At 39.1% G+C, this 20363-nt stretch overlaps 1 protein-coding gene across 1 annotated transcript in view; it reads left to right on the top strand.

The window, feature by feature from the left end:
- The first annotated feature begins 1728 nt into the window (after positions 1 to 1728).
- The window catches only part of tle3b (TLE family member 3, transcriptional corepressor b), a 37578-nt gene continuing 18943 nt past the window's right edge, over positions 1729 to 20363 (top strand). Inside the window, 8 exon segments of the mRNA XM_084404059.1 lie at positions 1729 to 2102; positions 2482 to 2769; positions 3504 to 3604; positions 3971 to 4034; positions 5377 to 5421; positions 15132 to 15194; positions 15302 to 15406; positions 19743 to 19775. Coding sequence (XP_084260185.1) covers positions 2746 to 2769; positions 3504 to 3604; positions 3971 to 4034; positions 5377 to 5421; positions 15132 to 15194; positions 15302 to 15406; positions 19743 to 19775 — 435 coding nt within the window. The 5' untranslated portion in view covers positions 1729 to 2102; positions 2482 to 2745.

The raw sequence follows: 20363 nt of genomic DNA, 5'->3' as shown, positions 1-20363 counted from the left end.
CACTGAGCAAGCAGGAAATCTCCATTATCTCTGTGCACACCAATGGTACACAAGTGGCTTGAAGATAGCTTACTCTTCATAGAAGGATGTCTGCCATTAACCCAGTTTAGCATTTTGAACATTTCTGTAATTCCAGGAGAGAAAACAAAAACAAAAAAACAATCTTACATTTGTGCACTGACACAAATGTTGATGTACAGTTCTCTTAAGTGTTAAAACAGTACTGCATAAATTATGGCTCTCTTTGTGACTCCATGCTCCATCCCTGATTCCACTCCTGACATTTGTTCCAGCCAATAACCCTCCCAAATAGGATGGACAAAAGTTTACAGTTTAATCGAACAATGGTTGGCTTTTTCACAGATCTTTTTGTATTGAAATGACCCTGAAGTCCCTGAGTGCAAACATCTTAAATGTGTCCAATTAGACAGAAGCTTCAGTTTAACAATGCATTCCATGATCAGGTATCTCAGATTTGTGTTTTATACAGCAAATGTCTAATTTTTTTTTTTTTTTTAATGACTAAAAATAAATAAATAACAATGGAGGATTATTAAACATATCAGATTATATCCCTATTTGGTGAAAACAAATAAAGCCAGAAACAGTTGGCTACGATGAACCAGCCTTTAAGTGGAATAAATGTTTTGTTTTGTGGTTATGCGACTTGCATACATAGGGAAAAAAATCAAACTGATATTTAGCCCCTACTAGCTTTTCCCTCTTTTGTTTTACGCAGGGCTCTTTTTACCACATGGTAGTGACAGATTGTTTGAGCTGGAAGGAAAAGCCATTCGAAGCTAATTAAGCAGCCATTCCAAGCACTATTCGCAGGCGGGAGGCTGAGAGGCACAGGCATTTGTCAGCGCTCTACCCCTCGTGGGCTTGATTGACAACTTAGGTCTCGAACTGACAACCCGTGTCGCTCTAAGCCAATCAGATGCAGGCCAGCGCTCTGATTGGTCGGCGGGCGCAGAACAACGAGCCGCGCCCCACGTGGGTCTGAGCAACACATGATAGGTTGGGTTTTTTTTTTCGGTCGCAGACGTGGGCATCATGGAGGGTGTTGCTGAGCAGACAGCGTGAATCAAGTAATGAGGGCTGATTTCACAGATTATGCTGTTAATTTGAGTTACATTCAGAATCGGTAGCATAACTATACATTGGCAATGTGGGTGCCCTCTCGCATCACTGTTATAGGCGTCCTTGGAAGGGATAAAACTGGACATTTGAAGGATGTTTAGGCTCATACCAGTCGCTCAATTTTTTTTAAATCAGTGACGAGTTCGCAGTTTATTGAAAATATGACATTAAAACATTATTCATGAAACGTCAAAGTAATTATAACCAGAATTAATGAAACTTACAACTGCTTTTCGTTGAAACAGCAGTAGCCAGCAGCAGCCATGGTCATAAATCAGTGAATAAAAGCGCAACAGACAATTTCGCTTGTAAAATGTATTTCTTAGGCTACAATCTATCTCTTGAGATTTCAGTTTGTGGCTAGACTTCGAACAATCGTCGCTCATGTAAGTTGTTTGTCTACGGGGAAAGCAACCTATTTTAGAGCCAAAATGGCGAACATGAGGTCAGATTTTGATTGACCAATCAGCACGCGCAGAACAGGCGTGACCCACGTGGGATCCCAGGTTTGATTGGTCGGTCATGGTGAAGTCCTTTTCGAGATTTGATTGGTCGCGTTCGGTTGTTCTCGCGGTAGTTGAGCCCGCGTGTCAGTGGGCAGTCTGTGTGTGGTACTGCGAGTGTTGGAGAAACTAGGCAAAGCGATTGAGAGCGGCTGGCTCGTACGAGGCAAACTTTTCACAACCAGACCTTTTTAAACAAACAAGCAAATAGGGATTGGGGGAATTTTCCAACAACCACAATTCTGCGAATTGTGTTCAAGCGAGACACGAGTCTCAACAGAGGAAACCATTCTCGAAGCGGTTGTAGGCGCTGCTTTTCTAGGGTTGGGATTGATTCCCAACCAGCGCCTAATACTGATCGTATAAGGTCACGAGTGGAGGACTTCGACGTTTCCGCGGAGAAAGGAATTAATGCTGTATTTACATTCGCGGAAAAGGATTTTATGGAGACTAAAGGTAACGCGGAAGATAACTTTCAAAAGAATCCACTTGTAATCTAGACTGTTTATTTAGCAAATGAGCGCTCTTCGTGCTTTATTTTCTCTGTTCCTGTTTTCCAATTTCGTATTCACTTCGAGGCTCGATTGTGATAAACGGAATAAATGTTTTTTTTTTAATCTGTTTATCGAGGAATTGCTAGGTTGCTGTATGTCTTATCTCGCGGTTTTGACATTGTTCTGTAATCTTGTCGGGTTACATTCAAGCAAACAGCAGTCAGGTAATCTTGTTATTGCGAGAAGACTTGTAAGCAGCTTGTTAGTCGCAGCTCGCAGCGCAAATGACAAGCAGCAAATGTGTGTTTGACTCACTCTACACAACTATTCTGTGTTTACAGCACACGCGCAGCTGAATGCTTGACTCTTATTGGAGATAATGAGCCAACGCGATGTGTTTTTGTTTTGCTCATCGGCTCTGTGAAGGATAAAGGGGTTAAACCGGGGGAAAGGAGTGCGAGAAGCGCGTGGATCGGGTGGACCGACTGGGCTTTGTGTGTCCGCGAGTGCAGGGAGGGGTGACGGACGGGCTCTCGCTCATCTACTCGGATTACTGAAGAACGACACATCCCCTGGATATTCACTTCAGAAAGGATACATTCAAGATGTATCCGCAGGGCCGGCATCCGGTGAGTAACATAAATTATATTGATGCATTGTGTCCAGCGCCGCGCGAGCGCGTTACCTTTTCGACCGTTGAGCTCGTGATCCTCGCGCACTATTGTGTCGCGTGACGTTTCTCTCGCGCGGCGTGTCCTGTATTTCTGCTAAAACTTAACAATAATGTGCTCTTGTGGGTGTCCGTTAACTTGCTTCTGAACAGTGGTACGTTTTCATCTCACTTTAAAGTAGAAAAAAAAAAAAAAAATGAATGGAAAAAATTGGAAGGAGGAGAATCAGTTGCTAGTTTTTCTCCGGGGCTGTTTAGACGCAGTGACCCGTCTGTGTCGCGCCGACCGCTGCTCAGTGTTGGAGGCTGTTCCCACTAGAGTGTCCAAACCACCGACAGGCCGAGCTCGAGGGAGCGCCTGGGCACTTCTGACAAACCGCAATTCAGCTCCGATGAAATATAATTTCCTTGAAAATCGGGAAGCATGAAATGTGTTATTGACACCCGTGGTTATACCCATGACTTGTTCAAAAACACAGTGAAAGTAAAACCTGAGACCTATATGGACTGCTGTAAAATGGAGAAGGTCGATGTTTGTTTTGGTAATAGTGGTAGGAAGTCAAAGCTGCAGTGACACATTAAAAAACAGTTGGTATAATAGCATATTGCATCAGTGACTAGGTTAGACTATATGAATAATGTGAGTTTTATGGTTTACAGCAGTTTACATAAATGAAGGCTATTATTTTTCAGGCACCTCACCAGCCTGGTCAGCCAGGCTTCAAATTCACTGTAGCAGAATCTTGTGACAGGATCAAAGATGAATTTCAGTTCCTTCAAGCTCAGTACCACAGGTAAATATTGCTGTTAATCACCTATATGATGATACATCTCACACCTGTTACCTGTAGACTCAGAGACGGTTCTGATTCTGCTTTAAGTCTGTGTGCAACCTTAAGCCTGGCAGTTGTCATAACAGAGTTAATAAGTAACTATAACCATATTAAACTATGTATTATGTAATTTACCATTATGTACAGTATGCTAACTGTAATAGTGGTTAATGTTTTATTTGTAATTTAATTGAAACGACTGTAAAAAACAACATTCGTTTTTGTGTCAATAAATCCCATGTGTGTGTTACCACCTAGAGATTTTGAAGTGACTTTGCCATCCAGGAACGATTGGAGCTCATTCCTTTTCTTTCTCTCTTCTTACAGTCTTAAAGTGGAGTATGACAAACTGGCAAATGAGAAGACAGAGATGCAGCGACATTATGTCATGGTAAGAGCAAGTTTGTTTTTAATCTGAGGTCTGCTATCTTTTGTTCCATGAAAACATCAATAGGGCCACCAGCCAGCTATCTGAGCTAATGTTTAGTATCCACTACCTCTATTTATTGTGTAATAGCGTTTGCATTGATTGCACCGAAGGATCAGTGGTGAGATTATAAGAGTGTGGGTGTTTTATTTGTTGTAAAATGCCTGGAGGGTGTTTTGGACAGGGAGTTACTTCTTGTTCCATCTTCCAGGTGCTGAGTGTCTCTTGACTCGAGTAAGAAAAAAGGCTGGCTTGCTCAGTCTAATCAGGTTTAGATTTTTTTTGTTATGAACGGCATTTAAGGGTCCACTCTATTGTGAGTAATTTGTCAAGGTTAAATAAGAATGTTACGATAATTGTGTTAAGTGAATGTAAAAGACGACGATTGTTGGGCTGTCATTGATCTTCTCAGGTAGCCAATTGAAAATCAATCTATGCATTTATACAATTTAAGTGTGTATAGTTGTTTACCACCCAGCTGAAACATTATCAACCTTCAGGATGATTTCAGTCACTCAATGTTGGCTCTTGTGTGCAATTCAAGAATCACACTAATATTAGTGTGGCAGAACACTTTTTACTAGAAGTCCAGTGAGTAGAAACTGAATTCCATCAGGATGTGATGTAACAGTACACAGGTTGAACAGTGTTAACTGGGCTCTACTCTCTCTTATCTTATTTGAACATGCAGTAGGTATTGACTCAACATGCTGGCACCTTTGTTAAATATTATTTTTCGGAGGAATGCCGTGTGGTAAAAAGGCCACTACCAGATAAACTAACTGAAATACACAGACATGCTCCAAGAAAAAAATGTTTGCCTTAGTTGTTTGGATGAACATAGTCTGATCGACTATTTTTAGGGTCGAAAAAGGACTTTTATCTTGAGATGACACAGATGCCTGTGAGGGAAAATAAATGTTTCTTAGAGATGAAAAGGGTGTAGAAAGAGAGAGTGAAGGATAAATAAGATGCTTATTTGTCAATCTTTGCTTAGTTTGTTTTTAAGAGCTGTTTAGTAACTTTTGAGAACTCTGCTTCTGTGAATGGTAGTGGTGCTGACTGAGTAAATAGTAAGTGGTCGCTAAATAAGTGTTAGCAGAGAGATTCATAAACATCGCTCTCTACTCCTATAATCAGGCAATGATCTGTGTCTTAGCTTTGTGTACTTAGCTTGTTTTTTTTTTTTTGTCTGTTAAACTAGGAAATAAATTGAGAGAGAGAGAGAGAGAGAGAGGTGCTACTGTAGGCAGTATCATAATACTATTACTTGTGTGCTGAATGCATTTCTCATTTTCTCTTGCAGTACTATGAGATGTCCTATGGGCTCAACATTGAAATGCATAAACAGGTATGTGATGTACTCTGACACTATATTTCTGTTGTGCATTGTTTGCTTCATTTGTGTTTTTTGTCAATTTTTTTTTTTTTTGTGTCCTCTGCCATGAGTCAACGAGTTTGTCTGGTCAAAGAAACGACAGTAACACAGCAGGGTCTTTGCAGACATTATTGGACAGCGTAGGGGTTTTGAAATGTTCTGCAGCTTAATAGCTTTTTTTTTATTTATCTGTCAGAGTCTGCAAAAGGCGCATGCACAAAAACATGCAAGTATATGGTTGAGTAGTGATGCATATGATTAAATTGATTACAGTGGTCAGAGGCATAGTGGTTAGTGCCTAGTTTGAATCTGGCTTGTGCAAGTTTGAATTTGTTTCCTGAATCTGTTCCCCTTTCTTGTTTTTGTTTCCTATGCTGCCTCTATAAATAAAAGTAGCCAAAAGAGGTGTCTGCACATAACAGAACTAAAAAAAAAAAGAAAATCAAGACAAAGATGGAGGCACAGACTGAGGCCGGCCCAGTTAAAGGTCATTAGGTCAGCCTCATCTAGTAGGAATTGTTATTTAACCTTTTTTAGTAATTGATGTGAATGGTGGCTATTACAGGCTGCCCTAATTGTTTTTTCTTCCTGAAACTGATCGATTGGTTTTGTAACAAATGCATTTTATGCATTTTAAAGGAGAGAGAGAAAGAGAAATAGAGGAAATGGGGGTGTTGGTTGGTCTATGTCATTAGTAGTGGTATGATGTATAGTCATATGAGGAGGGCTCAGTTTGAAGAGGCCCTTTATGGTTCTCACCCTGAGGCCTCACAAGGTTAATGGTATCAGTGTGAGGGTGGTGAATTGGAACAGTATGCACGATCCATCAGCTACTCTGTGTTTGTGTGTGTGTGTGTGTGTGTGTGTGTCTGGGCCACATGTCTCTCTCTCACAGACACTGCATTTTCTGAAAGGTTTTGTCAGGCACTTATCTCCAGCTGTGAGAGAGACTGAGAGAAAATGAAAAGGGAGGGAAGGGTAGGTGCAGGGGGTTTGCGCAAACAGGTTAATCGACTGGTTTTTTTTTTTTTTTTTTTGTAGAGCCTCTCTTTTGTTTATCAATAGAGCCCTGACTGAGTGGACTCAAATGCATGAATTATTCATTGGAGCATGTACTCCCTGTTCTTTCTGGAGTTAGTGATGACAGCAGTCTAATAACACAGTCTACCCTTCATGTAGTGCTTTTGGCTGGAAAAGAACGGAAGGAAAATGCACATAGGTGCCAGATTTGCCATGTGCTTTCAGGATCCACCAGATTCAGAATACTATTAAATAACTGTTTTATTAACGCGCTTGTGAGTTTGTATTGGTGCTGATTTTGCGGTACGTTAGAGCCCCGGGCAGGATGGTGCGTGTGCGGCCATGAGGGGAGGGCTGGCCGTGTGGGGGCAAGAACTGGACGGCTGTGCTTGTCAATGTAGCCCTTAAATTACTGAGCCTCAGAGGCCCCTGAACTGTTGTCCCTCTGTGTTTAACACAGTTCCCTCTGTCTTCATTTTCTTCCTCATTTTGTCCTGAAGTACTCACTGCTGAATGTAAGCAGAACTAGTGTGTGTGTGTGTGTGTTATCATCATTGGTGTGGCTGTATTTGGTCAGTTCTTTGTGTGCACACACACACTAAGCCAGATTCATTAAGTGAAGCTCAGTCTGTGGCCTTAGAGGGTGAGAGAGAGCGAGGAGGGGGGTTGAGACAGGCAGCGGGGAGGGAACTTGTTCAGATGAATAATTTATTCAGGATTCCAGGAATTGTTTGCCAAGGTGATGATGGTCGATTTGATTCTGAGCCAAAGCAAACTGACTCAGAGCACACTGCAGTCTCTCTACAGAAGTGTTTGTGTACATGTGAGTGAGATGTCTAGTGGTGACAGAGTGCACCCACATTATTATGGCAGGCCAGTGAGCGTCTTAAATCAAAAAGTGCAGACAGGGTTATATTATAATTGGTGGTTGACCGATATAGCTTATATATATATATATATATATATATATATAATATATATATATATATAATATATATATGATATTCTGCTTGTTTTTTTAAATATCGGAGTTGCCCAATAAGTTTTTCTAGTTGGCCAATGTGTCGGAAATGAGGAATTTTATTTTGACAGAGCTGAGAACAGTGCCTAAGCACACAGTGCTCTTATTCTCTGTCTTCATTAGTTTACAGTCTCTGTTCAAGTTATTAGATAGAACTGTTAAAAAAAGAAAGTAAACTGTATACGAAAAAGTATTGTGGTGCTTGCTTTTATATTACTAATAATAGAAAGGCAAACACTATAATACTTTATCATTTACCATCAGCGTTCAGCAAATAGGCCTACGCATTTATATAATTTAAACATCTTTGAATATCTAATAAACATTTAATTTCACAAACCTTGCAGACTTGGTCAAGTCCATCTGTGAGATCTTCTGAAGTGTGCATTTCTGCAACTTTAAACTCTTAATTTCAACTATATTCAATTGTCCACTGTCATATTTATGTCATTTTCACTATGTGCTGCATGTAAAATTAGTGTTACCATGTCTTTGTTTAAAAAACATGATTCCCAGTACCCAAATTATATATATTGTTTTATTTCTAATTAAATAAGTGATATAAATTATAAATAGACAGCCACCCTGTTCTCTGTGATCTTGGCATTGGCCATCGAAAAATAATTGGTCAACTGCTAATTATAATTTTGGCCAAAATTTTTATTTAATTTTTTTTAGCTTATTGGGATTAATCTGTGTGGGTAAAGCCGGGCATACGAGGTTGCAGGTGGTTTTTTTTTTTATGTTTCGTGTGAATGAGAAATCGTGTGAAAATCGTTGATACATTGTTTTAGAGGAATGACGGGAAGAGCCGAGTAACTTACAAGCACCTCCCGATAATTTTCAAACATGTTCAATTTCACCAAATCATTTGCTCACTAGTATTTTTCTTTTCTTTCTTTTTTCTATCCGAACCTATAGCAGCAGCATTGAAAGTTACAGTCTCCAACGTGTTTAGCATGAAAGCTCATGCGATTGCCATGCAGGACGGTGTGCCAGCTGCTTTGACGCGATTATCAGGTTAACTGACTTGTAACGTGTGTATTGACTCACGGCCTCCCGAATGTCCAAACTCACACAGTGTACGCCCACCTTTATAAGTTGGGACAGTCACACAACTTATATTTTATCTAAACAAAAATAAATGGTAAAATCAATTGCTTTAAATGAAAGAAGTAAATGACGGTCACAACAACATTATACTTTTCAGCATGGAATTTGCATTTTTATTAAATTATAATTAATTAGTGTAATTCCTTTAGGGACTAACTTTAAATGAGCACTTTTTTTGTATCACTCGCAGTGAAAAATCCATTATTTTCTGACATTTTAAATGGAGACCAAAACTGATCAATTTTAAGTCCCTAATATTGAACATTTAACCTATTATTATTATTATTATTATTATTATTATTATTATTTTTATTATTTTTATTATTATTATATATTTTTTATTTTTTATAAAAATTTTTTACTCTCTCGAAATAGCTACACTGAATGTTATTGGACAGTGCAATATGTAATACAAGCAGGAGATTTTTAAGCTGCTCGCCACATCGCATCCATAGTCTTGAATATAGATACTGTAGTGTTTGTGTGTGTAATTTTAGGCCACATCTGTCTCTCAGCTCTGTTCACTGAACCAGGTGGTCGTGTCTGTGTCCTTTGTGTCCGGCTTCAGCAGATGAATGCACAGAGAGACACAAACATCACTAAACAGTTCTAACAGGATTTGTGCTGCATATGCAGCAAGGGCAAGACAGAGACACCCTGTACAGACGACTGCTGCTCAATGCGGCCTTTCAGCCCGAGGGAAGCCAAGGGTTAGAGGAGTCTGTGTCAGGCGGGAAGGAATGAACTCAAATCTGTAAATGCCATTGAGTGCTTTCATTTATTTGTTAGCACGACTTATCTGTGAAGAATGCATATGTGGCTTTTTATGTTTGAGTGAGCATGTAAATGTAAGTTCAACCATCCAACTGACTCTTTACTTTCTCTGCCTGTCTCTTGTCTGTAATTGTTCTTTGAGTCACAGAGAGAGTGCAGCTGTATGTGTGTTCATTTGTCAGTGAGTGGCTCTCCTTCAGTGTGCAGTTGTTTTGCAGCATATTTAATCCTCATCAGTGTCTCCCTGCACTCAGCTCGTACCCACAGCAACAGGTAAATGGGTTCTGGCGTGCCATTGACATTGGGCTGTGTGTGAGAGCTCTTCACATACTGCTTGACAGCGCTGAGCACCTGGGATTGTGAAGCTGAGCAGAAAGCCTCTCTCTGCTTAAGGGCCTTGTTTTCACTCCCTGGCCCTATTTTTTTTTATCAGCCTGTGTGGGAGTGTTCTGGTTCTGTTCAGCAGTTCCACACTTCCTGTTCTCTTCCCATGGTGCAGTGGTTTAATCTGAGGTTAATGTATGTAGTATAGTTTGTGTGATTCGGATTAAAATCCTTTTGGCTTGTTTTATGGACTATCAAGGGTGAATCGCACAAAAACATGCCCAGGTCACATTTTGCCTCTTAAAAATTATTTTGCATGAAGAAAATATCTCATTTTGCATGAAGTAAAAATGAAAAATCCATTAAGATTATTTGCATTGTTGCATTTGTTAGTCATGTTTTTCCTCTTAGTTTATCATTACTGTAATATGTCTGGGTCACTTTTCTGTTTACTTTTTTGTTTGGTCTTTGGTAATTCCCTTAGTCTTCCCTAAATTGTATCATTATTGTCTTTACTGTAATAGCAGTAAAGTATTTTTGTATTATCATAATAAGATTAGAGGATAAAATGTGATTTAATTGTCAATGTGTCACAATACAAGTCTTAAGCATAGATATAGGGCTCTTTTTTTTCAATTCTGATTTTGGCTTCCATTATGATTATGAAAACAAGATAATAGGGCTGGGCGATATGGCCTAAAAAAAATAAATCCCTGATTTTTATTTTCAATTTATGATTCAAATCTATATCTATATCTATGTCTATATCTCTATATATATAAAATTATTTTTTTTTCTACTTAAAATCAATCTGCAGGTGACAAATAAATTGTAAACATTTGGTAACTAAACAGAAGTTTAGTGACAAAACAATGTTTACATGGTACGATGACTGGTATGCTACTGTTTTTATTATTGCTTGACACAAATTTCACAATTGCAATTAAATTCTTGTAAATTGATTCTGATCTTGATTCAATATCGATTCCTTTGGATAAATATTAGGTACAGTAGATACGGTAATGTGTTGTGTACATTTTTCTCCAAAAAAACAAACAAAAGACTCACCTAATTCTGTAAACATAGAGCCTTGTCAGTTGGTATTATTATTAAAGGTTAAAAATAACATGTATATATTTTTTTAATAATAACAACGTTATAATATTGTAATGATATAGGCTAGGTAAAAATGTAATAAATATGTCATATAGTTATCATATTTAGCAAAATACTCCTCTCTATAGTAAGTCTAAAACATGCTATGGTCATTAAATGGTTTTCCTGAGGTAAATGTAACGTTACGTGACATATTGTTCTCCAGCTGTCTTATGGACCTCTTTCCGTGGTTGAAAAACTCTGATCTTTCGATTTTATAACATTTCTGTAAGTTGAACTGTATCTTTGAAATGACCTATATTCGTGTTTATTAACTAGTAGTAAAGAGTAACAGATGATCGGTTCACGTGCCGCTTGAACTGAGATCTGTCAGCGATCTGTCACATTTACAAGCGCCAAAACGGTGTTTGTTGTTTGAATTTTGTAAGTAAATTGACAGAATCTGAGAGCTGAGAAGAATTTGTTTCATCGCAATAGTAACCTTTTCTGTTGGTGTCTTGTCAGCGTCCTCTTTGCTTCGCGATTTTTTTTCTCTGCATGAGAAAATGGATGTGTGGTGTGAGCGTGTAAAAAGTGACAATTGCGTGAGACTCACGGTGAATTCGTGAGAGTTGGCAACCCTGCGGATTCAGTTTGTAAATGTTTTTGGTGGGTGTGCTTGTGCTGCCGTGGTCTTGTTCATTTGCCATGTTGTTTGTGTATCTCTATGGCAAACGCTGAGCCCGTTCGGAACTGCGGGAGCCCAGAGGGGAGCGTCGGCGGATGTAAAAAAGAAAAAGATTTTCATTCAAACAAGTCGACGTAAACTACACGTTCGAGTTAATCGATAACATCGATTTATCGCCCAGCCCTACAAGATAATCGAGGTAAACCAATTATTGTGCCGCTGGAGCATTCCGTCCAGCGCATCTTCCTTTCCTTCACAGTGGTACACTTTCATTCCTCCCTAGAAGCCCAAACGTAACGTCCAAATCAGCCAAATAAGTGAGTAGTCTGCTGTTGCTAAACTGCGGGACGTATTTGATATTAAACAGGGTTATTTAAAGTGCATTAAACCACAAAAGAGACACTGTTCCTGTGTGCGCACGCGGATAAGCAAGTAGGCTTCATATACCTGCCTAAACAAGTACACAAAAATTCAAACAATGCCTTTTTGGAGAGTATTCACCTACACAGTGTGTTGTCTTAAGTAAATGTACAGAGTTGAGAAAGATAATGCGTGTAACCGTATATTGGATTTGTGCATTAGCTCTTAAAGTAAATGCAGCCTAATATTCCTGCTGCATCTATCATTAAAGCTGCAGTCGGCAAGTCTGGCAGATTGGGTCGACTTAGCCAAAATTTTGAATGTTTACAACTCTCATGCCCCTCCCCCACTACCAGCGAGCACCCTCCCATCGAGGTCGTGCTAGTCAGTGCGTGTGTACCTGATTTTCTGTGAACGCGTCCGTCTCTTCAGCACCGATCAACACCATGGACTCGGAGGTAGGCTGCCCTGGCTAATCTATCCATAGATAGCAATAACCGAGGAATTGGAAGCTTGTTAGTAGATTTTCTCTCCGCCATCACGCTTCATGCAATCTTCAGACGAACTTCAGGCGTGTCGTGTGCATGTGATATTGTAACGTGCGCGAGGGAGGGGGGATCTGTGGCGTGTGCACGACCTGTGATTGACAGTCAGATCGCACACCCCCCTGCGCTGATTGGACCCGATGATCCGGGAGCGGTGGATTTTTGCAAAACATAAAACACGCTCCAGGTGGAGTTAGAAGCTCAGGTTTTTTTCTAAAACCACCTTATTTATGTTGTTCTGTCGGATTATAGTGTCGATTTCACTGAATATGATAAAAAAAAATTTGCCGACGGCAGCTTTAATGATAATCACACGACAAATGACAAAAGTAATTCAGTCAAGATCAGTGAGTGAATTTGCCTAAGTTGCTTTAAGGATTAATCTACATTTAATGTACAGTAAGACTATGCAGTGTAATTTTCACATTTGCTTATTAAATTTGGTTGTTGTAACTTGTAGGCTATTACTTTGAATAGAGCACTGCTTATTTAATTTGTATTTTTGCTCTGTTGTATTTATTTGTCTGGTTTGATTGTAATTAGTTTCTTTGTTTTCTTTGTATTGCTGACTGTTTACTTGTATTCTGTAATTATTTTTAGGACCTTATCTTACATTAGTAAAGCTAGTATTAGTTTTTGCTAAAGTATTGATAATTGAAATTTTACTGATATTTAAAATGACTCGTATCGTGAAATAAGACTTTCATCATATCATCGAGCTGTAATTGTTAAATAATTGTGATTTCAATATTGACCAAAAATAATCATGATTGATTTTTGTCATAATCGAGCAGCCCTACATAGACACTATTCCTATTACAAGATAGTATCCCTTGCATCATGTCTCGCTTAAAGGTGTGTTTAAAAAGAAAAAAAAGTTTTAATGTAGATATTTGTATCACAATCCGCATTGCTTGATCCAAACCGGCATCACAACAGGAGCCTGTTAGCTAAAGCAGGTGCTCACTGCTCTCCTGTATTTGAATGCTGTGGTACATGGTGTGTTGTGTACCAACAAGTCTTGTATGCTGTTTATTAATGGAAAAGTCTCTTCTGATAATTACTGTGGAATATCTTCTCCTTTGGACAGTCACCAGGGGTTTTTGGCTCAGATGTACGGGTTGTGTTTCTCAATCTTCCCTTTCTTAACACGCACACACACACACACACACACGCACGCACGCTTCACCCCACCCATGAAAGACAAGCCGTTACTCCCTCCTCCCCCTTCTGCTCCCTTTCATCCCACATTAATTTGCTGAGTTGATCTGATCGACAGGCCGAAAATTCAATTTAATGACCTGCCCCTGTGCGCGTAATATGATTTTACTGCCTGTTATGGTCAAGCAGAGCTCCAATTTACATAATGATCTGAGGGAGAGATAGGGGTGGGCCGGTTGCTGTGGCAACCTGAGAGTGGCATACAGGAATGGAAGCCAAGGGGAGGGTGTGAAATGATAGAGTGAGCGAGGAAAAAGAACCTCAGCGTATGGCTTGTGTATGAGGGCAGGCAGCGTTTTTATGCTCTAATATTTCTTTTTTAGTTAGATGCCAACAGATTGTTGTTGTATGTGTTTGTTTTGTGAAGGAGTGTGTGTTTGTGTAGCAAAGCTGAGCTGAAAAAGCGTTAATAGCTCAATGACTCTGAAGGGGTGTAGAGAGGGCTTAGATCCTTTGTTCACATCCCTAGAGACAGTTCATCACAGGTCAGAACACATCCACTCTCACCCACTCTAAAGAGAGACCGAATCCATCAGAGTGCCAGGGTCAGCACCCTCCCACAGGCACAGAGGTCGCACTGCCAAAAAATGAACGGAATGTGGTTCTCAGTGAAAGAAAGAGAAATTTATCTCCTCCCTCACCTGCTGGGCCATCTGCTCCAACCTATAATCAATTTGTTCACCGCCCCATACTTCCTCTCCCCCCTCCCTCGTGCTCTCCTTTCCCTTCTCTCCCTTTCATCCTGAAGCGTTAGCATTGCTCATGATGAAATATAGCTCTTGGGGACTTCAGGTAACTGTGAGTAATGCAGGAGAACCAGAGCATGTTGGCTGATTACCCTGTCCGTCTCTCCATATCAATAAAAGTCATTTTGAATATTGCTGTAGGGCTCCGGTTCCTCGCCTCCTGCGCTGCTGGAATGGGAGCATGGGGAAAAATGGTAATTGCTCAGTATTGCCATCGTTAATCTCCCAGCACCAAATCAGCATTAGCATATTTCAGCATCTTAATGAAATAATCTGTCTGGGTAATGAGGGGGTGGTGGGGGGGTGAGGCCAGACAACCCCCCCTTCCTTTATATCTCCTTCTCTCTCCATCTCTTGGCCAGATGGGCAACCCAGGCCTTCTGCCCATCTTGGCCTGGCAAAGCTGTGGATTTGGCCAGATCTGTTTCAGTAGCAGTGTGCTGGAGCGCCGTTTGGCTTTGTGAGCCACACTCACCATATCAGCCCTCAAAGAGCCTCTTGTTCATTATGCGCCGAATCAGACACATGGCAACGTTAGCGAAAACAGACGTTTCTGAAGTTTTTACTTCATTAATCAGGAGTTCTGGAGGTATCCCATCATGCCTCGTTTAGATCCGCGGAGGCTTGATTAGAGCATTCAGCAACGGGAAAGTAATGTAAGGGTGTTTGAGTGCATGCTGTCGGAAATTAAGCACATTTGAGTGATTAGAGAAGAGCTGACAACATTCAATAACGTACTGTTTGTATGTCTCTTTTTTTCCCCCCCTCTCTTTCAGACTGAGATTGCCAAACGGCTAAATGCAATTCTTGCTCAAATAATGCCTTTTTTGTCACAAGAGGTAAATATTCTCCATCTTTCTTCATAAAATGAGCTGTTTGCCATTATTTCTGTTAGCCCAATCATGCTAATTTTCTGTGTATTGATTTGTCTTTTCTCTTTCCTCAGCACCAACAGCAGGTCGCACAGGCTGTTGAACGTGCTAAGCAAGTGACAATGACCGAGTTGAATGCCATCATCGGGGTACGTGGACTTCCCAATCTGCCTCTCACCGTGTGTATACCCCTCTTTCTCCTTCATTTGACCAGGGCCAGGGACAAACCTGCACACAAGCAGCTCAGTGTACTAATGCATTCATGCCTGGCTCCTAAATGACAATTGGATTTATAGTCTGGTAATAAAGATCAAATTTGCTCTCTAAGAAGCAGTTAAATTAGCCTGCTCCCACAGGTGGGGTCAAAGGTGATGCATCAGTTGTAATCCTCCAGTGTAAAACCTTCAATCCAACATGCATCACCTCAGCAGCTCCTAAACAGTCCAAGGACAAATCCGTGATTGCTAGAGCCATTTATACTAGTGTTTTGGGAGGAGATCAGGATTGTTGGTGTGTCTTAGTCCCATCAATCTCCTTCTGCAGATTTGCTCCTGCCCTTCATGGTCTTATTTTTTACTTTGTTTTAATTTGTAATGTGATGTTTACACCATTTTGTTTGCCTTTTTATGCCATTGTTTTTGTCTTATCAATACGTGCTGATCTGTGTGTCTGTTTGTCACATTTGAGAGGCATGTGGAGAGAGACATGTTTGGGCTTGTGTAGTTAAGCTCTTGTTTTGATCACACAAAAGGGAGAAGTCTAATTCTGTTAGGGTTGTCTGTGATTAGCCATGTTAAATACTTTAAAGAGCTTGTGTTAAGGAGCATTGAGAAGCTTCCTACTCACTTGGGCAACACAACATTACTTGAATTACAATCTTTGATTGTAATCCAGAGATAACTCTATGAATAAAAAAAAAAAAAAAATATATATATATATATATATATATATATATATATATATATATATATATATATATATATATATATATATATATATATATATATATATATATATATATATATATTATGCATTTCTGTAGGTCAGGAGACTATAAACTGAAGTACTGTTACATGTGCAGTCAAGCAAACTATGGCAGGTTTTTGCATAGTTGAGCAGCTACAGTCTTCATCTTTCTGTCCAAATATACATGACACAGTGTGTAATTGAATATTTGAAGATGCGTGTTGTCTTTGTCGTTCAGTGCAAGCGCAGTGTATTCTGACCGTGTATACATGCTTGACAGTCTAGGTCTGAGTTTTCAAAAACCCAAACTAATACGATTTCTGCCACAATAAAGGACCATTCACATCAAAAACAAACTATAAAGATAACTATAATGTAATATTAGTGTCCTCACCAACTAATGATAATGCTCTGTTTATTATAAAAGTGCACACAGTTATGCCGCCATCTGATTTAAACGCTCAAGCTCTTTAAATTCCAGTGGATTCTGTTTGGCTTTCAACGTTTTTGTTTATCAGATGGAAAAAAATATATATATCTAAAAGTGATTCCAACAATATAATTTATTTGTGTCGTCATTGTAACTCTGGTAAGGGCTTGCCACATTTTGAACCTTATGGTTTAGTTTACATTACCCACCTTATTTATAATTTAAGCTGATGCTGCCATTTTGTTACTTGAATGTGCGAGGCTTCTGGTGTCATTCACATCCTGTTATTTCAGCTGTACAAAAACAATCCGTTATGCTGCTTGATATTTCAAACTGGTATTTATCATACAGTGCTATGCATAAGTTTAGACACCCATGCTAAAGTTGACTAAAAAGAGGAATAAAAAATCATCTTTTGGAAATTGAACTTAATGCCTTAATTAAAAAAATTAGGAAAAATCCAACCTTTAAGGACACCAATTTTCTTTGTGAATGAATAATGTATTGTAAATAAATAAATGTTCTTCCTTAAAATACAGGGTGCATAAGTGTGTACACCCCTATGTTAAATTCCCATAGAGGCAGGCAGATTTTTATTTTTAAGTTTTTTTTTTTTTTTTTTTTTTTTTTTTTTTTTAGGATACTATGCGTCCTGATAAAGTTCCCTTGGCCTTTGGAATTAAAATAGCCCCACATCGTCACATAGCATTCACCATACCTAGAGATTGGCATGGGGTACTTTCCATAAGATCATCTCTCAATGCAAATCAAACCAGCTATTAGGCTAACTGAAATAAAACCATGCCAATCTCTAGGTATGGTGAAGGCTATGTGATGATGTGGGGCTATTTTAATTCCAAAGTCCAATGGAACTTTATCAGGATGCATAGTATCCTGGATCCATGAAGTAACTGGCCTTTAAAAATAAAAATCTGCCTGCCTCTATGGGAATTTAACATAGGGGTGTCCAGACTTATGCACCCTGTATTTTAAGGAAGAACATTTATTTATTTGCGATGCATTATTCATTCACAAAGAAAATTGGTGTCCTTAAAGGTTGGATTTTTCCTAATTTTTTTAATTAAGGCAATAAGTTTAGTTTCCAAAAGATGATTTTTTTTATTCCTCTTTTTAGTCAACTTTAGTATGGGTGTCTAAACTTATGCATAGCACTGTATTGTGTTAATGTATTATTTAATCATAAACACACTGGTTTGTAGCAAATAGTTTACGGTTTCTTTACTTCACTTTGTTATTCTTCTAGTATTTTTCTATAGTGGCAAATTAATCAAGTCTCGCACATTCACAGAAAATATCTTACTTCTGCATTGAAAAATAAGGTGGATAATTATCGTCCTTGTGTGAGCAGGCCTTACAGCGTTTGCATTTCATTTAAAAAGACAAATTATTGTTTTAGTTCAATAAAACCTTGAATGTGCATGTAAAAGTTCTTGGTTTGTCTCCTGTGGTGAGTGTGGTTACCCAGCTTTGATTAGCCTTGGCTGGGCTAGTGGGGTAGGAGGTCCTGAGCTGGGTCAGGACAGCCAAAGCCAGATATTGGAATTCAATTAAGGCAAATGAGCCAAGACTCTGACCCCTGTTTTCAAGGTAATTGCTTCCTCGAATCTGCCTGAATGCAACTGTCGACGGGGCTCCATCATTTAACAGCTAGCCATTCAGCAGAGCAGCTTGGCAAGAGGTGGGGGAGGCATGGGGGCAGGGCTTGTTGCTTCTGCTCACACATACACACACTTAGCAGTCACATGGTCATCATGATAGTGGATAAATAGATGTAGTCAGGCAGACACTTGCCACACTGTTGCAGGAATTAACACACATCCTTATAGGCTTGGGGAAAAAAAACAAGCTTTTATTTGTTGGCTAGTGAAGATGGCAGGAGATCAATCTGTGAGCCCTGGTAGAGAGGGGGGGAGGGGGGTCATTAAAGATTCACTGTTAATCAGGAGCCAGCAGCGTTTGGCACGGAGAGAGAGGATAAGGAAGATTGTGAAAGGAGAGAGAGACATTGTGAGAGGGAGTGATATCCACAGGGAGGGGCAGAGGCAAATAAGTGGGTTAGCAAGAGGATAGAGACGCCCATGAAAGCTTTAGTCTGCGGTACGACTGACCTGTTAAATTGGTAGTGTTGTACATGTATGTGGCTTTGCTAGTAAGTTACTGCCGTTATGTTGATGCTGTAGAAACAGTATGAATAACACGCGCACACACATACATACACTTGCATGTTACATACATTAGGGCTGCACGATTATTCAAAATAGAGTTGGAAACGAGAAATGGCTTGGTGCAATTATCAAAATGTACGGGCTGCGATATAATTAAATGGATGCTGTGTTGAGCATGGCACTGTTCTTTTTGTTCAGTGTTTTTAGTGTGGCTTGGTTCAGGACTAATAAACCTCCTGTTTTGTTTTTCATTTCAATTAGTTGTAGTAATAAAAATACATTTCAAAATTATTATTATTATTTTAGTCATATTGATATGATCACAAAATATTTGACCAAATTATGCAGTCTTGCAGACAGGCAAAGCAAACCTGGAGCTTTTATGTTGCATTTTTGTCAAAGAAATTGCAATTTGTTAACTTGATCTGTTCTTGAAATTGATATTAGTACAGGTGTGATAAAGCCAAACTGGACCTTTATTTCATAAGTCAATGTGAATGTTAATGCTTTTCATGTTAAACATTAGTGGCTGACTCTGAGGTTTACTGCTGGTTTGCTCTGTTTTGATACAGAACACCAGATTCACTTTGCATACTGTTTCTGTTCATTTGCATTTCAGATTTCAGACTAGCAGCATAAATGGCCTCAGTCTGTCTCAAAACATGTCTTTTAACAATAAAGCCGAATATTTAGCCAGTTATTTGCCACTTTTAAAATATTAGCGGATTACTAATGGGGATCAGGGTGTTTTTCTAGGAAGGTTAAGGGTGTTCAGCGATGTGTTGAGGTTAGAAAAACACATTTAAATAAAAGCACCCTTTATTGCTAAAATAGTATTGGTCAGAATGGTATGCCTGGGTAGATTTGTGAAGTAGTGATGTGTTATTCATGAGTGAGCGTGTAATGACATGCTCGTCTCTTTTCTCTCATCAGCAGCAGCCTCATGCTGTCTACCCTGCTCTGATGGTCAGTGCTAAAGAAGCTGAGACCCCAACCTTCTTTAGATCCTAACACCTTTGTGTTATTTAGTGTGTTTATGTTCTGCATTGTGCTTCTTTTAGTCAAAGCAATGGCTTTTTACTGCGAGAATAGTAGTGCTTGCTCGCACATTTTATAAATATATATTATATATTTATGAGTGCTGTTTACATTGAGAATGCAGGACTGCTGAGACATCAACAAAATGTATTTGATACATGTTTTGTTTGCTTAAAAGAAGAACTGAATGCATTAACTAAATGCATTACATTTTGCATGAGAAAAATATTTTTGTATTTAGAGCCTCAATTCTGCATAACTGAAATTACTATTAGTTGTCTATTCACATGTCTAGTATGTATGTACACTACTGTTCAAAAGTTTTTTTTTTGTTGTTGTGAGCAAAAGACTTCCTTTTACAAAGGCTGATCAAAATAGTTTGATCAAACTAGTAAAAATGCTAATATTTTGAAACATCATTATAATTTAAAAAACTTTTTTTTTTAAATATATTTTAAAATGTGATGGCAAAGCTGTATTTCCAGTAACTATTTCTCCAGTCTTCAGTGTCACGTG

Source organism: Rutilus rutilus (assembly GCF_951802725.1).
Source record: "Rutilus rutilus genome assembly, chromosome: 3".
NCBI lineage: Eukaryota > Metazoa > Chordata > Actinopteri > Cypriniformes > Leuciscidae > Rutilus > Rutilus rutilus.
Note: the sequence above shows the minus strand (reverse complement) of the source record. Positions and strands in the feature narration are given on the sequence as shown.